The sequence below is a fragment of the Lathyrus oleraceus genome, chromosome 6 (genome assembly GCF_024323335.1).
Source record: "Lathyrus oleraceus cultivar Zhongwan6 chromosome 6, CAAS_Psat_ZW6_1.0, whole genome shotgun sequence".
Lineage (NCBI taxonomy): Eukaryota > Viridiplantae > Streptophyta > Magnoliopsida > Fabales > Fabaceae > Lathyrus > Lathyrus oleraceus.
This window is the reverse complement of record NC_066584.1, coordinates 32,407,282-32,416,810: the sequence shown is the minus strand read 5'-3', so window position 1 is coordinate 32,416,810 and position 9,529 is coordinate 32,407,282. Positions and strand designations below refer to the sequence as shown.

At 38.3% G+C, this 9,529-nt stretch overlaps 1 protein-coding gene across 1 annotated transcript; it reads left to right on the top strand.

Moving 5' to 3' along the window:
- Window positions 1–875: 875 nt before the first annotated feature.
- LOC127093840 (uncharacterized) lies at window positions 876–2,520 on the top strand. The gene is made up of 3 exons (XM_051032742.1): window positions 876–1,551; window positions 1,645–1,877; window positions 2,002–2,520. The coding sequence occupies exons 1-3, from the start codon at window positions 876–878 to the stop codon at window positions 2,518–2,520; spliced, it is 1,428 nt and encodes a 475-aa protein (XP_050888699.1).
- Window positions 2,521–9,529: the final 7,009 nt, after the last annotated feature.

Genomic DNA, 9,529 nt, shown 5'->3' with positions numbered 1-9,529 from the left:
AGACAGAGTCTAGGAAACCCTAGATTTGACCTGTTGACTTTTCTGGTCAACTTCCTTGAATCAACTTGCATACTTGAAGTTCCTTTTCTCTTAGGGTCTCATGGAGGATTATATATGCTTATGATGATGTAAAATGAAGTATCCCTTTATATCTTTGACCAATTATTGAAGAAACTTGCTGAGGAAGGCACACAAGATACCCAAATGAGTTAGGGATTCCTTGACAAACAAGCTTCAAACTCTTGATGAACTCTTGATCAAAATGACAAATAAAGAACATGGGGATCCATATATGATGTTTAGAACCAATGTGGACCTTTTATTGCTTGATCTCTTGCATTGAGGGTCTCAAACCCTAGTTGTGGGCTTGGTGGGGCACAAATGGACACAAACACTACCTACAAAAGAAACAAAGCTATATTAGACATATTTTTGTATTTTGGTTAGTAAATAAAGAAAATAAAGTATGATACAATCATATATGCTTGGTGATCTCTCCCAATGTAAACCCAATGAATGATAGGTGAGGAGAATACCAAGGTGTGATCCCAATGCCAATGCAAAGTTATGAGATGGTGTGAGGGTTCTTAGGGGTCAAAATTGGGGTCTTACAGTTCGACTGAGAGTTGCAGGAAGTATGGGAATATGATACCCAAGAAGAAAGAACACGATTCTAACGCATCTCGCAAGAGAAATGTAGAAGGCTTCCAAGGAATAGTCAACGTCATCAGCATGTGGCATTTGTAACTCCAGTAATTAATTCTACTCCGGTTGTTCAAGCAACATTGAGTTATCAACCATGTTTCCAGCAACGCACAAATAAACAGAATCAACAGAATTATGTCCAGAGGCCTGCACAATTTGACCTGATTCCAATGACCTATACCGAGTTGTTTCCTGCTTTAATTCAGAAGGATTTGGTGCAAACAAGAACCCCACCGGCTATTTCGAAAGAGCTTTTGTGGTGGTATAAACCTGACCAACATTGTGAATTCCACCAAAGAGCACCTGACCGTGATATTGAGAATTGTTTCACTTTTAAAGCCGAAGCAAGAAGGTTAATGCAAAGTGGTATCTTGTCATTTGAAGATTTTAGTCCCAATGTACAAGCTAATCCGTTACCCAAACATGGAAATGCAACCGTGAATATGGTCAAAGGATATCCAAGAAAGTATCGAGTTCTTGACGTCAATTTAATCAAAAGATCTCTGGTTGAAATGCATGCTAATTTATGTGAATTGAGCTATTATGAGAATGACCATGCTTCTTGTGAAGTTTGCTCTAGAGATCCCCAAGGATGCGTTGTTGTGAAAAGAGACTTACAAGAGATGCTAGACCAAAATCTTATTCAGGTTACGAGGGACAAAAATGAAGATGAACATGAGGTGAACGTCATAGTTCCCCGTTTTAATCTCCCAGAACCAGTTGTGATTGTATATGATGGTCAGAAGACTGCTGTTTCTCCGTTGGTTATTTGTTTGGAGGGTCCTACGCCTTACGAGTCTGATAAAGTTGTGCCTTACAAGTATATTGCTACTATGGTGGAAGACGGTAAATAGGTGCTTATTCCTGCTTTTTCGCCTGTTATAAACATTGTCGATGTAAGTGGTGTGACCTAGAGCGATAGAATATTTGCTGTTGCAGCTGCTAAGAGGAATGAAGATGTTGTGATAGAGAAATCAACTCAAGCAAAAACTCATGTTGTGCAAGCCGGCCAATCCAGCAGTGCGAATCAGAATGTTGATCAAAATGAGGTGCTGAAGTTGATCAAGAAGAGTGATTTCAATGTGGTAGACCAGTTGTTGCACACTTTGTCCAAGATATTTGTATTGTCTTTACTAATGATGTCAGAAGCACGCCGAGAAGCTTTGCAAAAGGTGCTAGAGCATGCCTATGTGGACCATGACGTGATGATCAATCAATTTGAGTTTCAGTGACGAAGAACTGCCCGAGCAGGGGAGGAACCACAATTTGGCTCTGCATACCTCTATGAATTGCCAGGAAGATGCCCTATCCAATATGCTGGTGGATACTGGGTCTTCTTTGAATGTTTTGCCTAAATCTATGATGTCTAAACTTGCTTATCAAGGTGCTCCGATGAGATTCAATGGAGTTATTGTGAAGGCCTTCGATGGGTCGAGGAAGACTGTAAGTAGGGAGGTTGATCTCCCAATAAAGATAGGTCCGTGCTTATTTCAGATCATTTTTCAAGTGATGGGCATTCATCCCTCCTACAGTCGTCTCTTAGGACGTTCGTGGATTCACGAGGTTAGGGCAGTTACATCAACTCTACACCAAAAGCTGAAGTTTTTGAAGAACGGGAAGTTAGTGATTGTGGGTGGCGAGCAGGCCATGTTGGTGAGTCATCTCTCTTCATTTTCATACATTGATGCCGATGAAACTGAGAAGTCATTTGAATCCCTTTTTGTTGATAATATTGCTGCTAAGAAGAATGGTGAATCCATGTCATCCTTGAAAGATGCCCAACATGTGTTGAAGAATGGTCAATCGGATAAGTGAGGATAAATTGTCGAGCTTGCAGAGAATAAGAACAGAGCTGGTTTGGGTTTTTCACCTGGTGCAACCCAAAGAGATTTGAAGGGAATTCAAGAAGTGTTTCACAGTGTTGGCTCTATTCATTCTAAGGACCAGTCTGTTGTCGCCATCCTAGAGGACAATGAAGAACAAGAAGCGCCAAAGTTTGTGACATGTGGATCGATGTGCCAGAATTGGATTGTTGTTGACGTCCCTTTTGTTATTCACTTATCGAAGTAGTATGTTTTTTTTTTCAAAAATCCTTTCACTATGCCCAAGGTGAAAGTGGATCTATGAGGGCTTTGTTTCAAATTTCATTATCATTAATAAAGTGTTATTTCGTTAATCCATATTATGTTTTTTTCTTTTTTTCTCTTTTTTTGGAAAAAATGGTGTCATTCCCTGATTTTGGTCCTGAATTTTTTCCATTTTTTCATTTTTATTAGGCACTTGGCCCAAAGTTCATTTGCATACATTCATGACCAAAGGCAACCATCCATCTCCAAATCCATATTTTTTTGATAAACATTGGTCATCATCTAGTTTTTGATCATGGTGTTTTTGATTATAAAATGGATTCTAAATATTTGATTTTTTTGATTTTTTTTTTAATTTTAATTTCAAATTAAGTCTAATTCCAAATTTCAATTTAATCTTAATTGTGTTTTTACTAATGATTCAAACTCTAATTGATTTTTAATTTCCAAATAAATGTTAGAATTTGATATCAAAATAGTTTTAACAAATTATAGATTAACTTGATTATAATTGGCTTTTATTTAGTTTAACTTTAGGATTCAATGTTATTGGTACCGACATTGTTGGTACAAGCTCACTTTTGTGTTATAGCCAGTAGAAATCCCAATTTACTTTTTTTCAGTTCTTGGGATCTACTACAGTTGTTTGCCTCTCATTCATCTTCCCTGCTGCAATCATACTAAGGGATATGCACGGTATATCAAAAACAAGAGATAAAGTAATAGCAACATCGGTGACTATTTTGGCTGTTGGGACGAGTAGGATTGCTATATGGACCAATGTGAATGGTTCAAGTGTTGATTAACCATAGTGTTACTACACCATTTTTTTTTAAAGTTTGAGCATCATGATTCAATTCTCACCAAAAGAGTGATTCTACTAAGATCTGAATGATACTTGTGTATATGATGAAGACTCAAGTTATGCAAAGAGTATGTCACTTTATTTTCTTTATCCTACAAATACTTCATACAACCAATAGTGGAAGAAAGTAAGACATGGAAACAAAATTGTTCTCTTAAACTAAACCGAGTTCAATACAAAGTGCCACTTGGTGGAGTTTAAGCCATCTTCTTGCTAGAAGCCAACTGGATCTTAGGCTCCTTTTTGACGGATTTTGCAGGCTACCTTCTTTGTCCATTGGAGTGTACGCTCTTGGCTTGGGCTGTCCTCCCAACACCGCCAACAAAGTTGCAAAACTACAACCTGCAACACAAGGACAATTACCATCCATGATAAATACCAGATCGTTCCTGCACAAATGGAGGCTTTATTGCCAATATGGAAAATTTCAGTTTGAATGTGGAAAGCCGATTATCTTTATCAGTACAGAACATAACGCACTAATAGTAAAAGGAGTTTGAGTGCATTATGGGGAAAGCTAACAGTTCAAGTATTGGTGCCAAACTTGGATGTCGCTCTTGAAGAGCGGAATCGCTTGAAGGAAATAATTGGTTTAAAAATAAATAAATTATGTTCATCACCTAAAATCAGTCGTTGTTGTACCAGCCGATAGAGCAACAGCAACAAGTTCTGCTCTCTTTCTCTACATCCTTCTAGGCCTTGGGCAACCGACGACCGAGAAGATGAAATCTGCAGTGTTTAGCTTACCAGGTTCTATCGCCGGCACATTCTGCAGCCAATACTTTGAGAGGAGCAGTAAGACAATTAGCGTATCATTGTCTTTTTCAACTGAGTTGCCCACGAGTATGTTTGTGAACCTGCAAAACAAATGACGCAATAGCAAAGAGTTACCAATGTGATGATTAAAAGTGGTAAAAGAAAGGAACAATCCCTGAGTAAATTTTGAGCTATAAAAATTTGACTGTGATTTGATTTTAAGGCAAATGATCTTTCTGGTTTTATTCCATCAAATATTAACATCATTTCCAAATTGGAATTTTTGAGTCTTTCCTCTTATAAACTAATTGGCAAGACCATAATGACAATTGTGAACATCACATCTCTTGGAAGATTTGCGCTAATCAAAATCAGTTTACCGGTCCGGTTCTTTTTGGAGTTACAGAATATCTCAGTTCATTGAATCTTACCGATAATCATTCATCCGAGCCCTTTCCCGGAGGCCTTTTATCTCCACCACAGTTAGCGCTTGTCGATTTGTCCTATAACAGGTTGCAAGGGCCTGTACCTGTAAGCATTTCACACAGTTTAGTCAAGTTAAGTCCAGGTGGAAATTCCTTGACAGGAGAAGTTCCTTCGAGTACCTGCATTGAAGCCGAACATAATTTGACATACAGAGCTGGATAATAATCAGATGACAGGTTTGATACCTCTTGAATCAGGTTCTTGTAAGAAAGTGGCCTTGATGAATTTGGCTGAGAATCAATTGACTGTTGCATTGCCACCAGAACTTGGAAATCTTATCAGTCTTCAAGTCTTGATGAACAAGCTTAATGGTACTATTCCGATTCAAATTTCACAACTGCAGCAGCAACAACCAACAATCCGCAGCAACTAGTCCTACACCAAAACCAAAACCTGATATGAGAAAAACCATCCTTGTGCATCCATGAAACAGTCCCAGACGTGGCAAACCAAAACCAAACCATTACAGTCATTGAATGAAGAAGCTTTTGCTCCAAATTTCACTGCAGTAACACAAACTAATTACCAAGCGTTAAAATTTCAGAAAAATCCCAAATTGGCATTGAGACAAAGTTAGAGCGAAAAAGTGCGTAGGTAGAATTACCGTTTCCAGATTGTAGCATCAAACAGGACAACCCGATTCTGAGCACAAAAAGCACTTCCAGGAAGTTTCCCTATTGAATCTTTGAATACCAAATTGAAACCCTAAAGCTGCAGAGATAAATAGGAGGAGAGAATCAGTGAGAGGGGGACGATTGGGAGGAGAACGAAAATTAACGGCGAAAAAACTTCAAAATGAAAAACCTAAAATAAAAGCAAAACCTGGTTTGAAGAGTTGAAGGAGGTTTAAGCTTCATCGTCACCGTCACTACCGAACCGCCACCGAAGGTAAGCTTCGGATTTCTTTAAAGCTGTGGATATTGTGCATTTGGGATGAGATTAGGGTATTGTAAGGTTTAGCATGGGCGTTTGAGAGATTGAGGAAGGCGTTTGAGAGATTGAAAGAGGCGAGTGAGGAGGATGATAGGTTCTTTCTCGTTACTGTTTCGTTCTACCTTTTATTCATTTTTTTTTTATAAAACATGCTTTAAACCAAAATTTAATCAACGGTTTTTAGTCTTCCTCTGTTTTATTAAAAAGGTGTACATTAATGTTTATTTTTGATTCCCAATCCTTTTCTCTTTTAATTTTTGGTTTCTCCACCATTTATTTGGTAGTGCAACAGACTTCTTTTATGTTAGTTTTTTTTTTTTTTTTAATTTTAATTTTTAATCCATCTTGGTTTATATATCTAAATTAGCATTAAGATAATAACTAGTTATAAATGGTCTAGTGGAGAGAGGGTAGTTTCATGGTCTTTAGTGTAGCGGGTTCAATACTCATTTATAGCATTTTATTTCTTTTAGCATTCATTTTTTATGTTTATGTTTTATTATAATTTCTCCTATACTCACAGTTTCATTATTGTTTAATAACACAAGTTTGATTTCCTTTAATTTCATCATTCATTCAAAGCCGCTTTAAACTATTAAAATCACACTTTTCTCGATTCAATATCGAGCCCATTTCCATACCCTTGTAAGTCGATTGCTTTTTTAAGCATCGCCATCAACCTCACATAGCTTACTCTTGGGCTTTCTTACAATGAGCCGGTTCTCTTGCACTTACACTCATACTTTGCATTATTTGTTGTTTGGGCCCGATTTAATTGTGTCATGATTTTGAATCCCCATTTGACAAAATGTACCCCACTCCCCCGATGTGTAGTAATTTTGTACTGTTTTATTTCTTTATTTGCTTGATTGTTTAGTTTAGCTATTAACACAAGAATAAAACCAACCATTTCCAAAAGATCAAAAATAATGACTCGATCCAACGTCGAGTATTTTCTCAATAAACAAATCAAGTCATTTCGCCCTCCTATTCCATTCCAGTTCTTTCAAACTTTCATCAAACGCTTGATTCAACGTCAAGCCATTTTTTTTCTAATAAAAACTCAAAAAATATTAATTTATAGTTAAGACCTTTTCAATAAGATGGAAGTGGAACGTGGTGTATACCGCGCACTCCTGAGACTAGGATTCGAGATGTATATCTCGCCAATCCTAGCTCTTAAACGTCCATCAATACTTGATCTAGTGTCAAGTCATTTTTCACAACAAAAACTCAAAATACCTAATTCTTATTTAACACTCTTTCAATAAAGGTGGAAATGCAACATGGTGTATACCATGCACTCCTGAGATTAAGATTCGAGACGTATGCCTCGCCTATCTTGGTTCTCGCCATCGTCTAAAATTGTCAATGCGGTTTCTTCAAACCCTTTCTCAATCAAATTCCAAAATACCTAATCCCTATCTTAACCTCTTTCAATAAAGATGGAAATGGAACATGGTGTATATCATGCACTCATGAGGCTAGGATTCGAGATGTATATCTCGCTCATCCAAGTTCTCGCCATCACTCAGAATACATCCAACCAATCAAACCCTTTTCTCGCCGCCGTGCGACTAATCAAAAACCTTCTTTCATAAACGAAAGGTATCTTGTCTTAAGGTGATGCAAAACAATGTTTCGGCCACGATTGTTGAGTAGAGATAAATGACGTTTTTCCGAATGTAGATTTATAAATCCGTTCGATGTGTGGTATGCGTCCACTCCTCATCTGTTTTGGGTAAAACGATGTTTTCGTCGATTAATACAATATAGCTTTCGCTAAAATCGACCAACAAACAAACATTTTTATACCCAGAACTACGTAAGCCTTGATTTCTCTTTTGAGATACGTAGAAGCAGGATTTTTAAATCTTGTCAGGCCCACTAATAAAAAACTTAGGTTTAGTCCTTCGTCCAAAAATCCAAAAATATTCTTCTCATCCTTTCTTTCTTTCCCACCTAATAAATCGAAAAGCCTAATATTTCAACTAACACTAACGCACACAACTAACCTAATGGTTCCCGTTGAGTACAACGGACGTGAGGGGTGCTAATACCTTCCCCTTGCGTAATCGACTCCCGAACCCTGATTTGGTTGCGACGACCAATAATCATTGTCGTTTTGTCTTGGGTTTTATCGATATTTCCCCTTTCCTTTTTAGGAATAAATAAAGTTCGGTGGCGACTCTGTTCAGTCCATCAATGCGAGTGTGCAATCGCGCTTCGCTTTAAAGTCGTATCCCCATTTTTCGAGGTGCGACAGATGGCGACTCCACTGGGGAAACAGTCCCTAAGTGAGTCAAGCCTAATTAGGACGTTTGTGTGCCTTTGTTTGTTTAATTATGTGGCTTTTCCCTTATTTATTGCTTTTTAATATCTTTATTGTTATATTGATGTTTGTTGTATGTTGGTTCCACCGTGTGGGGTATTTGGATTTTGATTGCAAACCATGTGGGAAAGACTCTACACCCGAGTCTAGAGTGAAAAAAAATAAGATAGGACGATGGTTGAGTAGTACGGACTCCTGAGGTGAATACTTCGTAAGAGTCGGTACGAGAACCTCACTTAGAGTAGATCCTTTTGCAAATATTGTCGCCCGATGTGTATACCTCGTAAGCTTCGATGTTTCAAAGGGGTCCATGACTCTAAGAACCTTTTAGAACATTGAACCTTTGGCCAACTAGGAATGACGGTTGCGTAGTATGGATTCCCGAGGTGGATACTTCGTAAGAATCGATACGAGAACCTCACTCAGAATAGATTCACTAGATGGAGTTGATGACCGGAAAGTATTTCCCGTAAGCGTCAAACAGTCTTTTGAATCCATGACTCTGAGTACCCTGTCTAGAACCCAGTCGATGGTTGCGTAGTACGGACTCCCGAGGTGAATACTTCGTAAGGGTCGGTACGAGAACCTCACCCAGAATAGATTCCCTTGATGGAGTTGACGACCGGAAAGTATTTCGCGTAAGCGTCAAACATTCTTGTGAATCAATGACTCTGGGGATCCTTTGTAACAAAGCCCTAGATCATACCCGGTGAGAACCCCGTTTTGGAAAAGCAATCAAATTTATCCATACCTCGAGCCTTTGAACCTATCCAAAGAAAGAAACAAAAAAAACATTGCATCCATCCATTCATTGCATACGCATAAAAAGCAAAACTCTTAGTTTGTTTCGCATTATTTCAGAAATCCAAGACTTGTTAGCAAGATGAATCCTGAGAGAAGAGGCACTTTTCAGTTCAAATACAAGAACGTGGACCTTACCAGCGTACAGAAGTTGAGTGCTCTCTCCCAACTTTGAATTCCATGTGTTCGAAATGGAAGAAGAGGATGATAAAGAGATTTCTGATGAGATTTCTCGGTTGCTTGAGCGCGAAGAAAAGATCATTCAACCTCATAAAGGGTCGTTGCAAGTGATTAATTTGGACTCTAAAGGGAACAAGAAAGAAGTCAAGATTGGAGAACTGCTTTGTCCAGATGTTAAGAAGAGGATGATAGAGCTTCTTAGAGAGTATGTGATGTGTTTGCTTGGTCTTATTAAGATATGCCAAGTCTTGATACTGATATTGTGGAGCATAGATTACCATTGAAGCCAGAATGTCCGCCGGTTAAGCAGAAGTTGAGAAGAAATCACCCTGATATGGCTGTCAAGATTAAAAAGGAGGTGCAAAAGCAGATTGATGGTGGGTT